This window comes from Vicugna pacos, chromosome 23, assembly GCF_048564905.1.
Source record: "Vicugna pacos chromosome 23, VicPac4, whole genome shotgun sequence".
NCBI classification, from domain to species: domain Eukaryota; kingdom Metazoa; phylum Chordata; class Mammalia; order Artiodactyla; family Camelidae; genus Vicugna; species Vicugna pacos.
The window spans coordinates 22,394,011-22,420,168 of record NC_133009.1 but is presented as its reverse complement, the minus strand read 5'-3'; the positions used below and the strand labels follow the sequence as shown (position 1 = coordinate 22,420,168).

Genomic DNA, 26,158 nt, shown 5'->3' with positions numbered 1-26,158 from the left:
GGAGATGGTACTTTATATGATTTCAGTATTTTAAAGTGTATTGAGAGTTCTTTTATGGCTGCTCCTAAGACTAAGTAATTTCAATAGCCCTGTCTTCAAATTTGCTGATTCTTTTTCCTTTCTGTTCATATTAGCTGTTGATTGCCTCTGCTGAATTTTTTACTTCAGCCGTTGTATTTTCAGCTCTGTAATTTCTATTTGGTTCCTTTATATAATTTTTGTTTCTATTCACTATTTGCTCTCATATCATTTTCCTCATTTTCTTTAGTTCTTTGGCCATGATTTCCTTCATCTCTTTGCATGTACTTAAGACAGTTAATTAAAATACTTTTGTCTACCATGTTCAATGTCTGAGCTTCCTCAGGGATGTTTTCTGTTGATTTAGTTTGTTCCTTTGAATGGACCACGTTTTCATGTTTCTTTGTAAGCCTTGTGATTTTTTATTGTTGTTGTTGAAAATTGAGCATTTGTTTTTTTAAAAGATAAACAGCCACCTTTCCAGGCTTTATAGACTTGCTCTGTGCTGGAGTAGTTCTCCACTGATTAGCTGGGCCTGCTTTGAGCCTGAGGATCAGCCTGAAATGAAAGTTTAAGGTCTTCTCAGTCTTTTTCTGTGCATGCATCTTGACTGGGCCTGCATCTGACTTTCACAATTCCTCTGTATACACAGCTGCTTCATAATGCTTTAATTTCCAAAGGGTTCTTACCGTAGCTTCTCCCTAGAGCCTTACATGGTCTATTATATGTCTTTATCCATAATCTTGTCTTAGGCTTCTATAAGTCTATATATTCTTCCTGAAGCCTCCATAAGAAATACCTGCCACTTTTCCTGCTTGAGGTCAGAGATACTGGCACAGACACCAGTTCTTCTAGTAGCCCTTGACAGTTTAGAATGTTACAAATAAGATCTGCTTGAGTACCAATTCTGACTAGAAGCTTAAAACTGTATCCTGCTCCCCTCACTTCTATATCCAACTTCAGTCAAACCACATCCCAGCTCATGTACGATGTTCTGAATAGGCACAATGGGATTTTCCCCCCCATTTTGTTTCCCTGAGGGATGACACTTATAATATTTAGAATTCTAAAAAATAATGATTTGAATATTATGGCTAATTTTAATAAGTCAGTTTTACTGTTCCTTGCAAATTGCTACCTTTATAAAGAATCCTTTCTTGGAGTGAAAGATCTCTCCTAAAATCTTTAGTAATAACAATGCAAAAAATTAAATAATTGTGCTATAGTTATTGTCTTTAAAAACCACACTAGATTTTTCTCAGATTCCAGGAAGAAAAGGAAAAATAGATATTTGTGTTGTAAATCCAAAGTGTGTCACTCTTAGTGAACTATATGGATACCTGGATCCTAATACTATGGAATGGACTGATGGATTATTATCTGCAACAATTCGAAATTATGTGTATTTGAACACTACAAAGTACTCAAAGAAAGACAGCGATCCTGAACCAAAGTCGAAAATCTCAGATTCAGCTAATGTAAGTTCAGTATGGAATGATTATTTTATTTCATTATTGTAGGTTATTTCATTGTTTATGTAATGATTGATATTAAGGCTCCATTAGATACTTCCTAGTGTAAAAATAAATTTTATAAGTATTAAGATCAGTTTAAAAAAGAAAAATTGTAAGCTATAAAAAACCAGAAAATATGCCATTGTGCTTTAAAATAATTAGTAAACATTAAAATGAAGTTAAATATGCTGCTTTTAAAGGAACACAAAATGTATTATGTGTAAGTGGAGGATAGTCTAGTGATCCCAGCACCACGAATATACCTCAAATTAATGAGGTACAAACATACTTCAATTAAAGTGTAAAGTATTTGATACAAAATTCATCAAAGAATAAGTATGAATAGCAAAAACAATTGGAAATTTGAATTCTCATTATTAATGAGTAGAGATTAGTAGTAAATTTCATTTACTATTGCTATGTTTACCTTATGCTAAAGTATAATAGCAAAAAGATGATATTTGGAACCAGAGTAGCAAAAACTTTTTTGAAATAGAAAACTAATATTCCATAATTACATAGTTGTGAAACAGAAATTCATACATGCCTGAGGATAATTTTGGAAATACATATGATATTTTTAACTTGACATTTCTTTTTTAGGAATCTCCTGATAATTTATCCTAAAGAAATAAAAATTTTATTGTTGCTGTATTTATATTGATTTGAGAATGTTTTCTATGTTAAAAAGAATTAAATATATATTTGTCATCTGTGCTATACTTATTTTCCACAATCAGAGAAGTTTATCAGTATATTCCTTTGTAGAGTCTAACTTTTCAGTAACACCTTTTCCTAGTCTAAGATTATTCTGATATATCTATGGTTGCTTAAGAACAAACATATAATGAACCCTTTTAAATCTTCATCTGTGAATAATTTATTTTGGTATAAATGTTTAAGTTTTTCCCAATGGAAAATGATCCTGGTTCAACTGAGTAATTTATCTCACTGTTGTTAGAAAAGATGCTGAATATGATTTCAGTCTTCTTAAATTTATTGTTACTTACTTTGTAACCTAGACTTTCCTCTTGGAAGGTGTTTCATATGCACTTGAAAAGAATGTGGATTCTGCTATTTTTAGATGAAATGTTCTATATATATCTATTAAGTCCATTGGTCTAATGTGTTACTTGAGACCAGTGTTTTCTTACTAATTTTCTGTCTGAATGATCTGCCCACTGTTGTAAGTGGAGTATTAAAATCTCCTACTATTATTGTGTTACTATCACTTTCTCTCTTTATGTTTGTTATTATTTGCTCTGTATATTTAGATGCTCCTTTGTTGAGTGCATATATATTTACAATTGATATCTTCTTGTTGGATTGATCCTTAGCATTATATAATGCTGTTCTTTGTCTCTTGTTACAGTCTTTTATAGTCTGTTTTGTCTCATATAAGTATTCCCACCCAACTTTCTTTTTGTTTCCTTTTGCATGGAATAACTTTTTCCATCCCCTCACTTTTAGTCTGCGTGTCTTTAGATCTGAATGGAGTATTTAGATCTGAGGGCAGCATTTATGTGAGTCTTGTGCTTTTAATTCATTCAGCCCCTCTGTCTTTGATTGGAGCAGTTAGTCCATTTACATTTAAAACACATACTGATAGGTATGTATTTAATGCCATTTTGTTCATTGTTTTCTGGTGGTTTTGTAGTCCTTTTTTGTTTCTTTCTTCTTCTTTTGCTCTCTTCCCGTATGATTTGATGACTATCTTTTATGTTATCTTTGGATTCCTTTCTCTTTTATGTGTGTGTGTCTATGCTAGATTTTTTGTTTGTAGTTTCCATGCAGTTCATACATAATAACATTTATATCTGTGGTTATTTTAAGTTGATGATCTCTTCATTTTGAGTGCAATCTGATAACCCTGCATTTTTACTCCTCCCTGCATATTTAATGTTTTCAATATCATATATTACATCTTTTTGTTTTGTGTACTCCTTAACCACTTGAATTCCTAACTACCTGTGACTATCAATGGTTTCACTGCTTTTGTCTTTTAACCTGTCTACTAGCTTCATAAGTAGTTGATCTACTACCTTTACTGTGTATTTGCCTTTACCAAGGAGATTTTTTCTTTCATAATTTTCATATATCTAGTTGTGATCTTCACTTTACTTTTCCACTTAAAGAAGTTCCTTTATCAATCTTTTAAAGCCAGTTCAGTGGTGTTGCAATCTTTTGGCTTTTTCTTGTCTGTAATACTCCTTAATTCTCTTCAAATCGAAATGAGAGCCTTGCCAAGCAGAGTATTCTTGGTTGTAGGTTTTGTCTTTCATCACTTTAAATATATTGTGCCACTCCCTTCTGGCCTGAAAAGTTTTTGCCAAACAGTTAGATGATGGTCTTAATGAGAGTTCCCTTGTATGTAACTAGCTGCTTTTCCTTTGCTGCTTTATGATTCTCTCTTTATCTTTAATCTTTGTCATTTTAATTACAATGTGTCTTGGTGTGGATCTCTTTGGGTTGATCTTGTTTGAGATTTTTTGTGCTTTCTGTACTTGAATGTCTGTTTTCCTTCTCTGGTTAGGGGAGTTTTCAGCTATAATTTCTGTATATAAGTTCTCTGCCTCTTTCTCTCTCTTCTCCTTGTGGGACCCCTATAATAAGAATGTTAATAGGCTTGATGTTGTCCCAGAGATCTCTTAAACTGTCCTGACTTTTTAAATTTCTTTTTTCCTGTTCATCTTGGGTGATTTCCACTACTCTGTCTTCCAGTTTGCTGATCCATTCCTTTGTATCATCTAATCTACTTTTGATCCCTTCTAGTGTACTTTTTATTTCAGTTATTGTGTTTTTCAGCTCTGTTTGCTTTTTCTCTATATTTTCTAAGTCTTTATTAGACTTCTACTGTGTTCGTCCATTCTTGTCCCACGTTCTTTGAGCATCTTTATGTTCATTACCCTGAACCTGTTATTAGATATATTGCTTATTTCCACTTTGTATAATTCTCTTTCTGAGGTTTTTGTTTTGTTCCTTCATTTGGAACATATTCCTGTATCTCTTCATTTTGCTCTGTTCTCTGTGTTTATTTCTAAGTAGATTGATTACATTCCCAGTCTTGGAGAAGTGGTCTTATGTAGGAGACATCCTCTGGGACCCAACAGCACACCAGAGCTGTATGCTCTAGGGGTACCTCCTATGTCAGCTGAATAGGCCTTTCTATCATGATGGAGTCAACTACTGTGAGTGCCCTGGTTGGTGCAGCCAGCCTCCAGCCCAGTTGACTGTCAGGCCCTGCCTTATGTGGAAGCTGCCAGCTGCTTATGAGTAGGGCTGGGTCCTGGTATAGCTGTCTCTGGGGTCCATGCATCCCAGGGCTGTTGCCAACTGTCTGGTTGAAATGTAAGCCTCTGTTGCTAATAGGCTAGTCGAAAGACTCCAAAATGGAACTTGCCACCACCAGTGACTTGTGGTTGAATGAGCTCCCCAAAATGGCTGCTGCCAGCATCTGTGTCCCCAGAGGGAGTCCCAGTTGCCTCTTGCCTCTCTGGGAGGCTCTCCAAGATCAGCAAGTGAGTCTGACCCAGGCTCCTTTCAAATTACTGCCATATGCTGGGTCTTAAAGTATGTGAGATTTTGTGTGTGCACTTTAAGAACAAACTGTCTGTTTCCTACAGCCCTCTAGCTCTCCTGTATACAAGGACTGTTGGCCTTCAAAGCAGAATGTTTTGGGCAGTCATCTTGTGGGTGCAGAACACCCTGGGTGGGTCGTCTGATGTGGGGCTCAGACTCCTTGCTCCTTGGAAAGAACCTCTGAAATTCTGATAATCCTCCCCTTTGTGGACCACTAGTCTGGAGGGTGTGGATCTTGACTGTACCATGTCTCCACCTTTTCTTCCTGTCTCATTGTGATTCCTTCCTTATGTCTTTATTTGTTTAAAAAAATATTTTCTGCTGGTCTTCAGGTCATTCTCATAGATAGTTTATCTTATACCTTAGATAGTTATAACTTTGGTGTGCCTATAGGAGGAGACGTGCTCAGAATCTTCCTACTCTGTCATCTTGGCCACTCCCTTTCTTAAGTTATAGTTTTATTGCATTGTGATTAAAAAATATTGTCTGATTTTTTTATTTTTAGAATAGTTTAAGAATTACTTTATTGCCTAATCTTTCTCATTTAAAAATCCTATTGTTCATCTTGTATGATTTTCCCCTGATTATCATTTCTGCTTTGTTTTTTATTTATTTATTTTTTTGCCCACCTAGTATGTCTTTACTTATTATCCTACAACCTAGGTAATTTTTAAAGAAATATCTCACATATACATGATGTAGTTGGTACTAAATATTTTTCTTTCTATAGGCAAGTTTAATATGTTTACATTTATTGTTTACAACATATGTTTGAGCTTATTGCTGTCATTATAATTATATTTAAAACATCCAGTTTGTGTTATCTTTTCTTTGGTTTGTTTGTGTGTTCCTTCTGAAAGTTTAGACAATTAATAGACTGTTTTCATTCTTCTATGTGTTACTTTTATAAGCTATGATACTATGTAATACCGTTAATACTCCATTTAGACATGTTGGTCTTTTCAGATATAGAACCTTTTATATTTTTATTATTTAAGGAAATTTAAACATTATTGACTACATATTTTAGGTTTTCAAACTTGATTCCTCTGATACAGCAGATACTGATTATTATATTTTTGAGGAGATGGAGAAAGATATTAAAATTGCAGAAAGTCAGGGTAAGTGTTAATAAATTCAATGAAGATGAGTTAATCAACATAGAAGAAAAAACTGAACTAACATGAGCTTTATTTTTATCTTTAAAAACACTTTTGGTCAGTGATATTTTGTTCTTGTACTATTTATTTTTATCTTGTGCTTATTTAAGATTTGTATATATTACCACAAACTATATTACAGTATACACATGTATAATTATGTTATATAAATACTAGCACTTACATAGACCTTTCAGTTTATAAATGACCATTAATGTCTCATAAGAACCAACTAGATATTAAAGGTAGAAATAAGTATTGGCTTAGAAGCAACAGTGGCAACCTACAATGTATTGCCTCTGAAGTGGGACTTCAGATAATATATACATTCCCAGGACAAGTCATAGACCCCAAACATATTCATCTAAAATAAATTGCATACTCATTATGTGCCACTTTGCTGTGTGCCAGAGGGATGGAGAGTGTATACGACAAGGTCCCTGCTCCAAAGGAGCAGACAGTCTACTGCAGGAGCCCCAACCATTGCTTTCACTACTTTATGTTGAATTTGGTATCAGCACATCCACCAGTAGTACATTTTTGTTCTCAGCTTTGAAAGAGACTTCTGCTATTGCTTCTACTTTTTTAGGATTCCTGAATTTTTGTGTGTCAATTTTGGTGTTCAATTTGGGAGAGTTCAGTGATTGGGCATAATGTTTCTTTCATAGGATTTTAAGACAATCCCCAAGGCTGATATTTCAGCCCATCTTAATAGTGGTGACTGTCTGGATCCTAACTCTACTCCTGTTCTCCTGGGATGCTTTGCTATCTTTCAGGTGGTTAACTATTTTCTATTTCCATAGTGACCCATTCATACCTCCTGTATCCTGACCAATAGATTTTCTAATACTGCAGAGCAATGTGGTGGGTATAAAGTGTGAAAAGAGAAGTAAATGGGTTCCCAGTGTGAAATGCTCTAAAATCTGACTATCTGATTCATTCTTTAAAGGGAATATATATCCCATTCCTATTTCCCAGAGGCAGTGTATCCAAAAAGTTCCTGGATCAAAGAGGGAAACACAAACCATATTATTATGGAAAAGACAAATTCATGGATCATTCTCTTATCCAACTTTTAAGGGTTAATTTTATATAATTCAGCAATCTAAGAATGTTAAAACAATGTTTAAAGCATTATTAAGTATGTGGTATGAATATTCATATTTAATAGATATTAGAGATTACATATAAATACATTCACACTAGTGTTTTCTAGGATACTGTTTTTCATCTTAATTACAAAGCATTTTCTAAATAAGATAGAAGATTTGCAAGATTATAATGAAAGAAGACTGAGCTCATTCTCAGTTACACTAAAAACTATTTTTCTCTCCAGACTTCGATTGGCAATGGATTATTTTAGATGGTCCAGTGGATACCCTATGGGTAGAAAATCTCAACTCCGTGCTAGATGACACTAGAACATTGTGTCTAGCAAACAGTGAGAGAATAGCTTTGACTAATAAAATAAGAGTGATTTTTGAAGTGGACAGTCTCTCTCAGGCTAGTCCTGCTACTGTTGGCCGATGTGCAATGGTCTATATGGTAAGTTTTCTAAAACATTTCTTAACAAAGAAAATGTATTGTTTAAGACATTATCTACAGCATTTTTATGTTTGTTACCTCTGGATTCAGCAAGGTGATCCCAGTAGTTAAAAAATTTTGTGTCCCATAAAGCCTCCTAACCCAGAAATGAATATGAATGTAATTACTACTGTTATCAATACTACTTAGTAATTGATTGTCAGTTTTTTCTACAGCCATGAGTAAGAAGTGCTTTCAATAGACAGGTTAAATTACTGATATGAATTATTTTTTCAGTAGAGGAAAGGATTGCCCTGAAGCCTTTTCACACTCACTCCATGACTCTGAGGATTTGTGAAATACATAACCAAGGCAGTGGTGAAGAAGTAGAAGATACAGTAAAGAATGAGTGTTTCCCTTATATGAAATTAATTACTGACCATGATTAACCTTATATTCTAATCTCCTTAACTCACTAAGCTAATTATAGTGCTGATTTTCTCAGTAAGCAGTTCCCCTCACTACATATACATAGCTTCAGCATAGCTCCCTACACATAATCCCCCAATTGCTTGTTGTCTTGTGAGATCATGGTGTAAAATTGCAAATCATTTCAGAGAAGGGTAATTCTTTAAGCTGTTTTTGATCACTTGCCTTTTAATGTATGATGATTCTAAACCATATTTGGCAGGTGGCAGTGGTGAAGTAGAGATAGTAAGAAAGTAGGTGGACATTGTAATTTTATTTGTTTACATAAAACTATCTTATGCTTTTTGTTGTTAGGATCCTGTTGATCTGGGATGGGAGCCTTATGTTAAATCATGGCTTTTGAAAATTTCTAAAATTATGAATAAATCAGAAGTGGATTGTCTTGAATTCATGATTAAAAATAGTATCACAGATGGACTACGGTTTATAAAGAAGCATCAGAAATTTCAGCCATTTCCTGTACAGGACATAACAATTGTTACAACTCTCTGCAGAATTCTTGATGCTTTCTTTGAATTCATGGATAAAAATGGAGGCCTTGGACAACGTGAGTTTTTCTCCCTAAGTCATATTAATGATATTGTATCTTAACTAGTCAATTGTTTATCATCTTCTATTAGATTTTATAAAAGAAAGAAAGGAAAGCCAGGAATTTTCAGTCTGTTTGAACCAACAGCAGACATGCACATGGAACAAACTAAAAATCATTTATAGAGAAGCATATCAATAAATTAGTATCAAACAGAATTGTTGAAGGGTCACACGGAAAACGAGAATAAAGGACCCTTAGAGGTCTCTATTAGGGAAAAATTGTTTTTACTATGTTTTAAAGAGTCTTAATCTTAGAGATAGAAATAGTGGGGAAAAAATTCTGTCCAAAATCCTAGACGTAAGCTGTAATCATGCAGAGACATAAACATGGAAAGTAGTAAAACATATGTAAGAAAAAAATCAAAAAGTTTAAGAAACTATATAGCTTTATGGCTAAAAGCATAGTTTCTGGAGTTAGAATGTCAACTTTCAAACACTGGTTCTATCTGGTTCCTCATGGGATGGCAAATTAGCACAGAACCCTAACCCAGTTTTGGATCCATCAAACTAACAAAACTTACGAGAAACCTCTTCGGTGACAAAATGGCTAAGGAAGGTCCCAGTGAGGGAAAACAGCAATTCTGAGCAGAAGAGACCTGAATACCATGAATGGGAGATAAAGTAGGGGAAAATATTTAGGTTTGCCCTTTCTCTTTCTCCTCATGGCTCTGAATGTCCTTCCCTTTGTCAGTTAGCACACCACAGCGCAACTAGAGGTAGCAGTACAGAGGGGAACAGAAGTGATTCTCAGGGATTTATTAAGATGGCTAATAGAATATAGTATCCCTAGGGGCAAAATATATGGGCCACCAATGAAGTACCATCAGCTTGTACTGTGAGGAGTCAAGGGTGAATGATCAGAAGGTTTAGGGTAGCTGCCTCCTTAAAAAATCATGATCCCTTGACCATCTCCAGACCTGAGTCAGGTTTTAGGCAAAGAACTCACTGAATAAATAGGAAGCCGGGACCCTCTGCAAAATTATGGAAAATATTTACAAGATAATTACTGGTCCTCCTCTAAAGGGAACTATAGCCATTTGCTTAGGTAACTTCAGCTAAGGAAAGATGAATACTCAGATTTTTGAATTTTTGGACACAGGATCTGATTGATACTGATATCCAGAAGGCACATTTTCTAAGTTGAGGTATAATTATCACAAATAAAATAAAATTCACTAATTTTGCATACAGCTTGATAAGTTTTGACACATGTATACATCCATGTAACCACAACAGTCAACATACATGTTTCTATAATCTCAAATAATTTTCTGTACTCCCTTGCAGTCGAGTCCTTTTCCCCAAAACCTTTGAACTATGACAGCCATTGACCTTTCTGTCACTATAATTTTGCTTTATAAGTTCAATTAAATGGAATTATTATAAAGTACATGGCTTTTTATGTTTAGTTTCTTTCACTTAATATAGTAATTTTACTAAGTGGAAGAATATTCATCCGTATTGATACATATCAGTAGCTCCTTCATTATTTATGCTGAGCATTTTCCATCTTACGGATATATCGCAATTTGTTTACAAAGCCACCAGTTGATGGACATTTGGGTTGTTTCCAGTGTGGGGCTATAATGAATAAGGCTGTTAGAAACATTCAAGTATGCATCTCTATTAGGATATGTATTTTTATTTTCTAGGCAAAATACCTAGGTATGGAATTGCTGCATTATATTTAAATATGCATTTAACTTTATAAAGAAACTGACAAAGTGTTCTTAAAAGCAGCTATTATTTCTTGCATATTCATCAGCATTAATGAGTTTTAGTTACTCTGCGAATTCATCAACACCTGGTATTGGCAACATTTTAATTTCAGCCATTCTAGTGGGTGTGTAGTGGTATATTGCTGTGTTTTTAGTTTGAATTTTCTCCAAAGATTAATATTGTTGATAATCTGTTTATGTGTTTACTGGCCTTTGGAAATGCTTTGAATATAGGTTAATTTAAGGAGAAGTAATATCTTGACAATATTGAGTCTTCAGATCCATGAACATGGTGTATCACTCCATTTATTAATTCTTCTTTAATTTCTCTCAGAAATGTATTATAACATATAGGTCTCTTAAATTCATTTCTAACTTTTAATGCTATTTTAAGTTTTGAAATTTCAATTTCCAGTTGTTCATTTCTGCTATATAGTAACACACTTGATATTTGTGTATTGACTTTTGTATCCTACATATCTGTTAAATTTACTTATTAGTTCCATTAGCTTTTTTTTTTGTCATTTCCTTTAGATTTACTACATAGCAATCTGTGTACTTATCTTATTGCACTGGGTAGGACTTTCAATACAAAGTTCAGTAGATGTGTTGAGAGCAGACATCCCAATTTTTTATTTATTTCTTCCCTGATCTTTATTATTTCTTTCCTTCTGCTGACTTTAGGTTTTGTTTGGTCTTCATTTTCTAATTCTTTTAGGTGGTAGGTAAATGGCCAATAGGCACATGAAAAATGTTCAATATCACTAGTTATCAGAGAAATGCAAATCAAAACTACAAGAGGTATCACCTCACACCCATCAGAGTGGCCATCATTCAAAAATCCATGAATGATAAATGCTGGAGAGGGTGTGGACAAAAGGGAACCCTCCTACACTGCTGGTAGGAATGTAGTTTGGTGCAGCCATTATGGAAAACAGTATGGAGATTCCTCAAAAAACTAAAAATGTGCTTACCATATGATCCAGCAGTCCCACTTCCCAGGCATGTATCTGGAGGGAACTCTAATTCAAGAAGATTCATACACCCCAGTGTTCAGAGCAGCACTATTTATAACAGCCAAGACATGGAAGCAACCTAAATGTCCATCGACAGATGACTGGATAAAGAAGTTGTGGTGTATTTATACAATGGAATATTACTCAGCCATAAAAAAGAATAAAATAATGCCATTTGCAGCAACATGGATAGACCTAGAGATAGTCATTCTAAATGAATAAACCAGAAAGAAAAAGAAAAATATCATATGATATCATTCATATGTGGAATCTAAAAAAAGAAAGAAAGAAAGAAAGAAAGGACACATGAGCTCATCTACAAAACAGAAACAGACATAGTAAACAATCTTATGGTTACTGGGGAAAGGGGGTGAGAAGGGATAAATTTGGGGATTTGAGATTTATAAATGTTAGCCACTATATATAAAAATAGATTTTAAAAAAAGTTTCTTCTGTATAACACAGGGAACTATGTTCAATATCTTATAATAACCTTTAATGAAAATGAATATGAAAACAAATGTATGTATACGCATGACTGGGACATTGTGCTGTACACCAGAAACTGACACATTGTAACTGCCTGTACTTTTAAAAAAAAGCAGAGGGAGAACCCAAGTATGTTTAGCTTTTTATTTAAGTTAGAATTTTAAAAGAACAAATATTTAATATTTAAATGTTACATATTCATATCAAAGACCATAATGAAATGCATCAACATTTAATGGATATTATCTCTGTGTGGAATTATGGGTGATTGTTATTTTCTTCTGTATACTTTTATCTATTTCTAAATGTTCTACAAGAAGCCTGTGTTATTTTAATATAAAGAAAACAAACATTATAAAAGAAAAATAACCTAAAAGGAATAATGAATAATCACTCTTTTTCGTCTGTGGAGTGGATGACTTGGAAAAAAAGGTGGATGATAGAGGGTAGGAGGGAGACAGCTGCAAACTGCCTAGAGTAAACCTGTTTGATATTTGTTTTAATAAATTTGTTCTTTGAAAGTATGTAGCTTTCTTTTTTAATGCTTCATTTATTAGGATCCATTTATTATTCAGTTTATAATGCTCACCATATTTAATAGTAGTCACCTGAATATTTTAAAGTTTTCATTTTGGAATAATCAAATGTATAAAAATTTGCCAGAATAGACATAGAACGAAAGTATGCAGATTTACTTTTCAGATAAATAAGAATTGATTCAGATTGCAGGTACATTCTCTGTTTCTGTCTTAGAGAAATAACTCCTATTTTGGTCGGGTAAGATAAATAGCTGGTCTGATAAGATAACTCTAAGATACTGAATGTGAAACAAAGATACTCTCTTATGACCTTTCACAAAGTAAACAGTGGTAAATATTCAACCTCACTGATTAACCAGCTAAATTTTAGGTCTGTTGTTAATTGTGGAAAAATTCTCTTCCCTTTTTAAGGTGAGGATTCGAAGGACATTTCAGCTGAGGAGACAAGTTCTCAATGTTCAAAAGTTTCTGTCAAATTCAAGGATATAGAAAAGAGGTCAGTTATATTCATTCCACACACGTTTTATTACCTACTAATTGCCAAACACTCAAATAGGAACAGGATTACCTGTCAATAAACCAATAATTTTATGACTTCATAATATAATAATCTATTAATTTATTTCATTCCAGTTTAGAGTCTTTGTATATCTAATACAAAAATCACCAGATTTTGCTGATGTTGCACAAATAATTTGTCTACGTTTGTGCAGACTCTGTACATATTTAGAAAAGGAATAAAATTGACATGAATTTATTTCACAAATCTGCCGTTTATAAGCTGAGAAGTGTTGAACCAGTTACTAAATATTTTTGATCTTTGATTTTCTCATTTATAAAACTAGAATAACAATGTGATGTGCTAGGTATCTAGAATAGTGCCTGGTGCAGAGTAAATGCTCAATAAAGTATAGCTATAGAAATTATTAGCTCCATGATTCTTTTGCCATTTTGTAAGACAGTGGGTCACAAGTGAGGCCTTCCTGAGACTTTCTTGTCACATTTGCTTTTAAATGATAGAACATTGTAAATACGGCTTTTACTCTACCTGTCAACTTTGCCTTCAAATTCATTCACTTATCTACATCTTGGTTATCAGCATTCTTACCCAAACCTTTATTATTTATTGCCTGTACTTTTGCAACAACCTTCTAAATGGTTTCCCCAATTCTTAACATGACAGCCACATACTAAATTTTTATTAAATAGCAAGTAGCCATAAATGGATATTTATAAAATATGTTTAAGTTATAAATAACAATTAAGAAACATTCCTATACACACCACTTAGTTATAGAAAAAGACATGTTAATTTATCTTTGAAGTCCCCAGTGCACCCACCTACATCTTATGCCATCCCATCATCTGAGATAACCACTATCCTGGATTTTGTCTTTATTAATGTATTCCTGAACAGTAATTTTTTAACTTTGCATTTTTAATTTTTTTTTAACTTCGCATTTTTAAAGCCTTAATGGAATTGCTGTGTTCTTCTATGACTTGCATTTTTGTTCAATGTTATGTCTCTATGATTAATCCATTGTACGTGTAGGGGTTCTTCATTCATTTCCATTCTGTGTAATAATAGTTCATTGTATAAACACGTGACTGTTTATCCATTCATAAACATATAGATTGTTTTCAACTTTTGTTGTTACAAATACTACTGTGATTAATATTCTTGTGTATATCTCCTGGTATTTATATGCAAGAGTTTAATTTTTTAAAACATAAATTAAAATGTTCCTTTTTTATAGCCATTTAATGACTTCCCATTACACTTAGAGTGGAAGGACAAAAACCTTGGCACAGCTTAAAAACCCCTGCCTATCTCTCTAAACTCATTTCCTAATCTTTTCCACTAAATATATGTGCTTCGATGATACTTGATTTTTTTTTTCCAGTTCTTCAATCTAGCCATGACTCTTTCATCTCATGGTCTTGGCACATGTATGCCTTCTGCTCAAAATACTCTTCCTCCTTCATTTTACCAAATCTCACTTATTCTTCAGGTCTCAATTAACTGTTGCTTCTTCAAAGAAGCCTTCCTTGGCTCCCAGAATCTAAATTAATTGTCTCTACTGCTGTTCTTCATGGTACACTTTACTCTGTATTCTTTACGCTTATCATGGTTTGATACTCATTTTCTTGTTCTGAAAAAAGTGGTCATATTGGTTTTGTGCAGAGTAACTAATAGTAAGAATTCAAAGAAATATTTGCTGAATGAACTATTACACATGACTAAAAATTTCAGGTAGAATTGTACACATACATTATACATTAATGACTGCCAGTAAAGTTTAGTTCAGTGATATACGTTTAGGATTTTCGTAATTTTAAGTAATTTTATAATACTAAATCCTGAACTATTCAGAATGTCTTGAAATCAGGCCCAAACCTTCTGTTCAGTCCCATCACCATCAGCCCTCTCACTATAGAATTTCAGGGTCACACAGGCCAGGATGACCTGGGCTGACCCAAACTAGAGAAAACTCTCCCCAGGTTCACACTGCCTGGCTTTAGCCAGTTTGATCAATCAACCTGTAGGACCTGGTTGAGAGGATTGCAGAGTGAGTGACTATTCACTTATATCTTTCTACATTAAATGGTGAATTATCAGATCCTCTCCCCAGAACAGATAAACTCTTAAGTAGTAAATTGACCTAAAATAAGAGCAAATCATAATACTAAATAAATGAAATAAAGATTCACTACAAATCTTTTACACATGTGATACTTTAAATATAAAAATAGTAGCAGTGTGTAATTCATATCAAAGGAAAATGATACATTAACTCAAACTTTTACGTCAACACTTAACTGTATTATAATTTTTAATGATGAAATTTTGACATGATAATGAAATAAATTGCTGAACTGCTTTCTAAAAATTTTAATCTTCACCCTTCCACATGTATCTACCCCAGGGCTGAAAATACATGGTATCTGGAGAAAAATCCTGTTAAAGTAAGAAAAACAATTCAGAAGCTTTTTGTATTTGCATTTACTTGGGCATTCGGAGGAGCTTTAAAACGTGAAGATGAACATGAAGATGATATAATTTTGTATTCAAGTTCTGAATCTGATTCTCCTGCAAGAGTAACCTATGATTTTGACAACCTTATTCGTGAATTATTTGAAAACAATTCACAACTAGGTAAGTTCTGAAGGGAAAAAAGTCATAATTATGCATACTTCAAAATATTAATTTGAAACTCTTATGATTGGACTTACATTGATTAGGTCCATCTTTTAAAATGTGAAGATTAAAGGTAAAAGAAGGTTAAATAAGTACACCCTTACTCCAAAGAGAAGAGGCTGAAGAAAATGAGATTTTTCTGTATAGCTGGATCTGTAGTATACATATCATTTTCTGTATAGCTAATTCTGTATTATGCATATCATTATGTAGCATTCTACTTCTGTAGAATAAGAGTAATATAATTTCATGTTTCTTTTTTGAATAGTATTTTCTAAATTATTTTATAAAGCCTGGGATTTCTTTAGTATTTGTGTTTTTTAATTAGTTTTTTAATTGAAGTATAATTGATTTCCAATATTGTGTTAGTTTCAGGTATACAGCATAGTGATACAGTATTTTTGCAGATTATACTTCATTATAGGTTATTACAAGGTAATGAGTATAATTCCCTGTGCTATACAGCATATTCTTGTTGCTTATCTATTATACATATATAGTTTTTATCGGTTAATTCCATACCCTAATTTGTCCCTCCCCTCTTCCCTCTCACATTTGGTAACCACAAGTTTATTTTCTTTATCTGTGAGGCAATTTCTGTTTACATATACTGTCATTTGTATTATGTTTTGACACCACATAAAAATGATATCATACAGTATTTGCCTTTCTCTGACTTACTTCACTAAGCATAATATTCTCTGGGTTCATCCAGGTTGCTGCAAATGGCAAAAGTTCACTCTTTTCTATGGCTGAATAATTGTCCATTGCGTATATATACTACAAGTCCTTAAGTCAGATGTCTGTTGAGGGGTACTATGGAAACAGTTTGGAGGTTCCTGAGAAAATAGAAATAGAGATACAGGATGATCCAGCAATCTCATTTCTAGATATGTATTCAAAGGAATCACTGTCTCAGGAGATATCCCTGCCCCCATGATAATTGCAGCATTATTTACAATAGCCAAGACATGGAACCAATCTAAGTGTCCATTGACAGATAAATGGGTAAAGAAAATGTAGTGTGTATATACAGTGGAGTATTATTCAGTCATAAAAAATAGAAGGAAATTCTGCCATTTGTGAGAACAGAGTGGACCTTGAGGGCATTATGCTAAATGAAATAAGTCATATTGAGAAAGAGAAGTACTGTATGTTCTCACTTATATGTGGATTCTAAAAAAGCAAACTCAGAAACAGAATAGAATGGTGGTTGCCAAGTGCTAGGAAAGTGGGGGAAATATGATGTTGGTCAAAGAATATGAACTTCCAGATACAAGATAAATAAGTTCTGGGGTTGTAATGTACAGCATGTTGACTACTACAGATAACAATATTGTATCATAGATGTGAAAATTGCTAAGAGAGTAGATCTTAAGTGTTCTCATTCACCCAGAAAAGATAATTACATGAGGTGATAGAGGTGTTAACTAGCCTTCCAGTGGTAGTCATTTCACAATATATGTGTAATCAGATCATCACATTGTATACTTTCAATTTACACAATATCATTTGTCATTTATGTCTCAATAAACCTGGTAAAGTAGGAAATCTTAAAGTAATACCAAGTGTTAGCATGGATACATAGTAACATGAACTTTCATATTGCTAATTATAAGATAAAAAGATAATTTCTAAAAGTTCTTATGACAAGGAAAAATATTTTTTCTTTTATTTTGTATCTATATGAGATGATGGGTGTTCACTAAATTATGGTAATCATTCATGAAGTATGTAAGTCAAATCATTCTGTACACCTTTGAACTTAAACAATACTTTATGTCAATTATGTCTCAATAAAACTGGAAAGAAGAAAAGATGCAGCCACTCTGGAAAGCAATATGACAATGTTTAAATTGCAAAATATGCACTTACCATATGCTCCAGCATTTCACCTATGGATATTTCTCCTAGAGAAATGATAACTTATATTTACACCAAAACCTATACTCAAATATTTAGGCAACATTATTCATAACTGACAAAAATTGAGAATGACTCAAATGTTCTTTAATGCAAGAATGGATAAGCAAACTGTGGTACATCCAGACAGTAGAATACCACTCAGCAATGAAAAGAAATGAACTACTGATGAATAATGATGAGCAATATTGATGAATCTTAAATGCATTATGCTAAGTGATTGAACTCTGTTTCAAAAGGTTCCATACTGTATGACTCCATTTGCATGGCATTCTGGGAAAAGTAAAATATAAAAACAGAGAACAGATGGGTGATTGCCAGGAGTTAGGGTTGGTAGAAGAATCTGAATACAAAAGAGACAGCACTAGGGAATCCTTAAAGATTTTAGAATTGTTCTATATCCTGCCTATTACAGTTATTACAAGAATACATGCATGTGGTAGAAAAAAACTCATAGAACCATATACCCCAAAAAAGTGAATTTACTGTATGTAAAAATTTTATCAATGATTCAAATAAATATATCAAATATTAACACTGTTATATTCATATGTTGAAACCATGGCTAAATTCTTTTGCTTTTATTATTCTGTATACTCTAGAATCTATTTAGAAAATGTATTACTTTTATAATGAAAAAGTAAATGTGATTTGCAAGTAAGTATCATACTTGCTAATATATTAGCTTAACCACAACCAGTATATGACTGGTATTTAATAATATACAACACATGGTAATAAGCAGAACTTCTGGGTAAGATTTCAAAGGATATCAGATCATGAGTCACCTTGTTTTCTAGATACAAATAAAAGACAAAGTTAATAAAACCTTTTCCTTTATACAATTAAATATTAGTAGAAAAAAGGCCTGTTTTATATATTTGGATATACCCTTGGTGAGTAGTTACTATTTCTGATTCAACAATCAAATCTTTCAAGTAGAGATCATATCCTTAGTGAAACAGTCCATAAGTGAACCTCTTTCTTACTTGGATTTATTTCTTATTATTTTCAAATGTAGGCATCAACATTCCAAATGGTGAGCGTTCTATCTTTGGGTATTTTGTGGATATACAGCAATGTGAATTTATACCATGGTCAGAATTACTCCCTAGTATTCAGACACTAATTCAAAGAGGTAAGAATATTATAATATCTATGCTCTAACCTCTCTAAAATGTTGAGATTATATGTAAAACTAGTTATGTCAGCAACTTTAAGGACTTATACATTCCCAGTTTGTACATAAACCACTTTAGATCTTTGTTTACAAAACATGCCTTTTAAAAAGAACTTTTGAATATTGCTTTCTGAGGAAGTTTAAATGTATTTAGTTTAGTCAGTTGTACATTTTAAAACTATAATTCATGGAAAGAATTTCTAATGGAAATATTTATTATTTTAATTGGCTGTGATGATTGAAAGGAGAAAAGAGAAGGGATTTCTCCTAAAATAGGCAAAATATATATGTAAGAACTACACTTGATTGTAAAGGAAACTGCTAATTAGAAAGAAATAATCATAGTTTTACAAATATCCACTAAATGTACTAAATCATTATTATTCTCAATATTCTGCTTCTACATATAGAAATAAAGATGTAGAAAGTTGTTGTATTTTGAGAGCTTGGTTTAAGTTAGAGGCAAGAACTTAATATAGAGTAATGTACTTCATGTAGATTTCTTGCAAATATAAAAAATTCAATAAGTGAAAATTGAGTTGAATTGCTTTGAGGTGAGGTTTCTCTCAAGAGCAAGTTCCAGGGCCATGAGCCCTGTGAACCCATACCCTGTTAGATCCCATCTGTTGAATCAAAAACTTTCTTTTAATTTGTCAGTGAGGCACCTGATTTGGTTCTTGAGGTGGTCACTGCTGATCTTAGTGGTAAGGAGCACACTCCAAATACACATAGACCATGGACACAGGGTCCAAGGCTGCATTCTTCAGAGAGGCTCTGCATCTCCCTGTTTAAACTGCTGATTTTACTCAGTGTGAACTTGATGTGCAGGAACTTCTCTTGGAAGGTTTCATTCATGTCCTTCTTGAGGTCAGAAGGCTTCACGTATTCTATCTCCATTGTCATTTATAACACGAAGATAAGGAACTGCTTATGCTCATATGGCAGTTCTATTTTTAGTTGTTTTTTAAGGAACCTCCATACTGTTTTCACAGTGGTTGTACCGATTTACATCCCTACCAACAATGTATGAGTGTTCCCTTTTCTTCACATCTCCTCCAGTTTTATTATTTGTAGAATTTTTGATGATATCCATTTTGACAGGTGTGAGGTGATACCTCATTGTGCTTTTGATTTGCATTTCTCTAGTGATCAGTGATGTTGAGCATCTTTTCATGTGCCTGTTGGCCATCTGTATGTCTTCTTTGGAAAAATATCTCTTTGTTTTCTCATTTTATGATTGGGTTCTTTGTTTTTGATATTAAGTTGTATGAGCTATTTGCATATTTTGGACTTTAACCACTTGTCGCTCACATCATTTGCAAATACTTTCTCCCATTCCATAGGTTGTCTTTTCATTTTGTTGATGGTTTCCTTTGCTGTGCAAAAGCTTTTAAGTTTGATTAGGTCCCATTTGTTTGTTTTGGTTTTTTTTTTCTTTCGCCTTGGGTGACCAATCTAAGAAAATATTCCTAGAATTTATGTAAAAGAGTGTTCTGCCTGTGTTCTCTTCAAGGAGTTTTATGGTGTCATGTCTTATATTTAGGTCTTTAAACCATTTTGAGTTTATGTTTATATATAACATGAAAGAATGTTATAATTTCATTGCTTCACATATTGCTGTCTGGGTTTCCCAGTACCACTAACTGAAGAGACTGTCTTTTCTCCATTGGATATTCTTGCTTGCTTTGTTGTATATTAATAGACTATGCATGCATGGGTTTATTTCTGGACTCTCTATTCTGTTCCAATAATCTATGTATCTTTGTGCCAGAACCATGCTGTTTTGATTATTGTAGCTTTGTAGTATAGTCTGAACTCAGGGAGAATTATATCTCCAGTTTTGTTCTCTTTTCTCAGCATTACTTTGGCAATTCTGGGTCTTTTTTGGTTCCATATAAATTTTAGAAATATTTGTTCTAGTACCGTGAAAAATGTCATGGGTATTTTGATAGTGATTGCATTCAGTCGGTAGATTGCTTTGAGTAGTATGGACATTTTAACAATATTCTTCTAATCCAAAAGCACAGGATATCTTTCTATTACTTTGAATTATCTTTAATTTCTTTTATCAATGTTGTGTAGTTCTCAGTTTATAGGTCTTTCACCTCCTTGGTTAAGTTTATATTTATCTTATTTTTTTGATATGACTTTCAATGGGATTTTTTTTTAATTTCCTTTTCTGATGTTTCATTATTAGTGTATAAAAATAAAACATATTTCTGTTTATCTTGTATCCTGCAACCTTGCTACATGCATTTATTAATTCTAACAGTTTTTGTGTGGAGGTTAGTGTTCTCTATATGGAATATCATGTCATCTGCAGATATTGACAGTTTTACCTCTTGAATTCCAGTTTGTTTATCTTTTATTTCTTTTTCTTGTCTGATTGCTGTGTCTAGGACTTCCAATACTATGTTAAATAGAAGCAATAAGGATGAGCACCCTTGCCTTATCCTGAATTTAGTGAGAAGGATGTCACCTTTCAATGATGAGTTTGACATTGGCTGTGGGTTTGTTATAAATGGCCTTCATTATGTTGATGTATGTTCCCTCTATACATACTTTGATGAGAATTTTTATCATGAATTGATGTTGAATTTTGTCAGATGTGTTTCTGCATCTATTGAGATGATTATGTGGTTTCTGCCTTTCCTTTTGTTAATGTGGTGTATCATGTTTATTGATTTGCATATGTTGAACCATCTTTGTAACCCTGGAATGAATACAACTTGATCATGGTGTATGACCCTTTTTATGTATTGTTGAATTCAGTTTGCTAATATTTTGTTGAAGATTTTTGGATCTACATTTATCAAAGATATTGGCCTGTAATTTTCTTTTTTCATGGTGCCTTTTTCTTGTTTTGGTATCAGGATAATGGTGGCTTCATAGAATGAGATTGGAAGTGTCCCCTCCTTTTCAATCTTTTAGAAAAGTTTGAGGAGGATAAGTATAAATTCTTCTTTTTTGTGTTTGGTAGAATTCCCCAGTGAGACTGTCCAGTCCTGGATTTTTGTTTGCAGGGAATTTTTGTTTCAATTACATATTCTGTTTCACTTCTACTGATCAGTCTTCCAAATTATCTGTTTCTTCTTAACTCAGTCTTGGCAGACTGTGTGTTTCTAGAAACTTGTCCATTTATTCTGGGTCATCCATTTTGTTGGTGTATAACTGTTCATAGCTTTCTCCTATCACTTTTTGTATTTCTGTGGTATTGCTTGTTATTTCTCCTCTTTCATATCTTTTTTTTATTTATTTGAGTCCTCTTTCTTTTCTTACTGAACCTCCTACAGGTTTGTCAATTTTGTTTATCTTTTCAAAAAATCAACTATTGTTTTATTGATCTTTTCTGTTGTTTTTTGATCTCTATTTTCTTTTTTTTTCCTCTGTAATTTTTGTTATTTCCTTCCTTCTTCTGATTTTGGTCTTTCTTTATTCTTCTTTTTCTCATCCTATTAGATAGCAGATAGGGTTTTTTATTGAGGTTTTTCTTGTTTTTTGAGGGAGGCCTATTACTGCTATGAACTTCCCGCTTCCTTTTGCTGCATCCCATAGATTTTGTGAAGTTTTGTTTTCATTTTCCTTTGTGTGGAGGTATTTTCTGATTTCCTCTTTGATATCATCATTGACCCATTGGTTTTTGTTTTTGTTTTGGGTAGGATGTTGTTTAGTTTCCGTGTGCTCCTTCTCTTCCTGTTTTTTTCCCTTTGGTTGATTTCTAGTTTCATATTGTTGTGGTCAGAAAAGAAACTTGATATAATTTCTCTCCTCTTTAATTTGTTTAGGCTTGTTTTGTGACCTACTGTGTGCTCTGTCCTCTATGTAAAGTCACAATCACAATAAGTATCACAAAGAGCTAATTCATTTAATATATAAGTAGCTTCTACAAGTCAAAATAAAAGACCAATTGCTCATTTCCTTTAAGAAAATGATAAAAATATAAATAAATAATTCATAGAAAAAGAAATTGCTCTAAAATACAAAAAGAATTGACTCATAATATAAGAAATGCAAAGTAAACTAGAACTAGATATGTTTTTATCACCTATAATATTGATGAGCATCAAAAAACTTGATACCTTTGGCAAAAATGTGAGGACTCCAAGACTTTCAAACACTAGAGGGCAATTTGTCAATATCTATCAAAACTATAAATCATATGCTAATTTATAGTGACCCAGCAACTCTACTTAAGAGAACTATTCAACATATGTGCAAAATGACATGTGTGTATTATATAAACTCAGCTTTATTTATAATAGCAAAAGATTGGAAATACTGTAAGTATCAATCATTGGAGCACTGGTGAAAATTTTGTAGTACATTTATTAAATAATAGTAATCAGAAAAAAATCTTTACTATTATAAAATTATCTCTAACATGCACTAAATTTTTTAAAATTGCAAAACAATGTACACAATATGGGACTTGGGTTACTAGGATATAGGTGAAGGAGATGCTCACATTGCATGTAAGAGCAAATGAGTAGGTCTGGTGGTAGAAAAATCAGAGTTTGCGTATGGTGGACTTAGAAATGTGTGTGGTGAGTTCACTAGCTGAGAATATGAATGGAAAGAGAAAATATCTGAGATCAGCAGAAGTTCACAGGCACTTCTAACAATTTTGTCTTATCTGTATATGTTTAAACTGTTTTATAACGTACAGACTTTTCCAGAAAATTATTTAGTAGCTAAAAGATGAGGTTAACATTTATTTATAGGTCATTTGAAACTTGAAAATAATTCTTAATTTAGGAACTTCAATACTAGCTGATACTCAAGGATCCAGTGAAAACGTCTTGAAGATAACAGAATGTGGAGAGAACATTAATTACATTGCTACCAGAGACACAATGTGCCTTTCATTTCTCATAAGCCTTCTTTTAAAGAACTCCTGCCCTGTACTTCTCACAGGTATTAAAATATTTAAATAAGAATTTCAGAGTTAGGAAGAGGCTTAGTAATTATTTAGTCCAACTATTTTATTTTACAAATGGGAAAAAAATATGCACTGAAAAGCTATAGTGACTATATCAATATGTATTCTTACTAACAGTATATGAATGGCCATTTCCCCACATGTTTGCCAATACAGGACATTATAAATTTTTTTCATCTTTTCATTACATTCAAGACAAAGTCCAGAAGTAGAACTATGGGACTAATATATGTATGACCTCTACAGCCTGTGGGCTAAGATCCGCAGAGAGCCACTGATGTTATATTGCTTGATTTACTTCAGTTTATATACATAACTACATATAAGAAAAAAATAAAAAAGAAATTGCCTGATTTGAAAAAAATTTTACACACATAATTCCTCGACCCAATGTTAAATTTTTTCAATCCTTTACCATTATTTAGTACCATTACCAAAGGAGTAATTCAATACAGCTCCTACTCACTCTTAACATTTATTTCACCCCATTAAGTTATCTTCTCCAACTCTCTAAGTTGTGTTGTCTCTCACCAGAGACAATAGTATCACTTTCCCAGTTCTATCATCAAAGTATTCAGACAAAATGAAATTGGAACTCTCCGGTAACCCATACCTTGCCACAGTTTGGTCTAAGGAATTTCTTAGTTTTATTTTTACTTAATATTTGATGGATTAAAAAGTCATGACTCTCTGTTCTACTGCAATAAGGAGTTTATCATCAAATTTGTCTCCCAGATTGTGTTGGCAAAAAATTTCAGGAAAAATTAATTTCATGTAGTAGTTCAGCTGTTCTATAAGCAAAAAGGTTTACAATAGACTTAAATGAACATTTGATAAAAATAATGACTAACTCCTAATCTATTCTTTTTTAGGAAATGTAAGTAATTCATATGATTTTAAAGATTTTTGTATTAACTTTCTTGTTTACCCATTCTTAACCACATTTTTAAAAGGGAAAAGTAAAAATATACTTTTTGTGCAATTTTCAAATGAAACAAAACGTTATTGTTTCATTTTAATATGTTAGCATCTATTCATTTTCTTGTATGTAAATCTAACCTAATGTGTTTTTCCCCTTAGGAGACTTTGGTGTTGGGAAGACCACCGCCATTAATCAAATGCTTGAAAAGTTAGAGGGCTCAGGAGCATTCGATGTGAAATATGGGTCAATTTTAGGAGAAGTCCTTTTATATAATGAAATTAAAAAATCAAGGTTGTATTTATTAAACTCTAAATTTGATTTGTCTGGTAAAAAAACAAAGTTTGCCTTAATATATAAGGCTTTTAAAAAGCAAATCTGTTGTGTGAAAATGCAGAATTATTCAAAGGAGGAGTGAAGAAGAAAATCTTTATTACTTTTCCAAAGTATTAACAACTGAATTAATTCTTTTAAATGAAGAATTCTTACATTTATTTTAAATATAACTAAGTTTAAAATCTCAAGTTGCTTTAAATAATAAAGTGCAACTCTAAACTGTTTTCTTCCCTGAAAAAAATACACTTAAAAATTACAAATAAAATGTTGTGTATAATTGGTTTTGCTGCACTAGAAATATATTTCCTTCTTATCAAATGTAAAAAGTGTTCTTCACAAAAACTTTGTCATTCTTTGTGTCTCATCCTGAAGAAAAAAAAAAAGGAATGACAGAGAAATTTAAATTGTGCAAATAAAAACTGTAAATGTTTAAAGATAATGCTAATTCTGTTAAAATATTAGAGAAGCCCAATGTTGTTTGACTTGAATAAGATGGAATCGTGGAGAAAATCATATCAGACCTTTCCTCTAATCATTAGTCTCATATATCCACCTGCCTGTGTCTCATCACATGTATACTTGGATATCTCATGAGCATCCCAACATTAACATAGCCAAAACATAACTCTTGATTTCTCTTCTAAACCTATTCTTCCTCCAGTGTTTCTCGTCACAGTAAATGAGACCCAATTATGCAAGCCTGAAATCTAGAAATTGTCTTTGAATTCCCCTCTTCTCTCTCACCAGTCCATCTCCAGAGCCCTCCCAACCCCTAGGTCCCCATTTTTCCCTGCCCTGTAACTAATTTCCTATTAGTCAAGTCTGTTCTAGCTTCACAGTACATCTGAATTCCTCTACTTCTCTTTTTTTCAATGTCACTTTTAATCCAAGCCACCACCATCTATGTCTCACACTAATGATTTTGGAATAGAATCCTACTATATTTAATTAAGGCCTTAAGAAATCAGAGAAATAATTTAAAAATTTAATACATTAATACAATAGGAATCATTCCTTATCCAAAT

General features: G+C 32.7%; 1 protein-coding gene across 1 annotated transcript in view; it reads left to right on the top strand.

Moving 5' to 3' along the window:
* Positions 1–26,158, top strand: part of DNAH14 (dynein axonemal heavy chain 14) — a 274,100-nt gene that overhangs the window by 133,772 nt on the left and 114,170 nt on the right. The window contains exons 38-46 of the mRNA XM_072948673.1: positions 1,281–1,496; positions 6,142–6,232; positions 7,608–7,816; positions 8,579–8,831; positions 13,049–13,133; positions 15,565–15,794; positions 18,781–18,897; positions 23,695–23,853; positions 24,959–25,091. Coding sequence (XP_072804774.1) covers positions 1,281–1,496; positions 6,142–6,232; positions 7,608–7,816; positions 8,579–8,831; positions 13,049–13,133; positions 15,565–15,794; positions 18,781–18,897; positions 23,695–23,853; positions 24,959–25,091 — 1,493 coding nt within the window. The remainder of the gene's footprint in view (positions 1–1,280; positions 1,497–6,141; positions 6,233–7,607; positions 7,817–8,578; positions 8,832–13,048; positions 13,134–15,564; positions 15,795–18,780; positions 18,898–23,694; positions 23,854–24,958; positions 25,092–26,158) is intronic.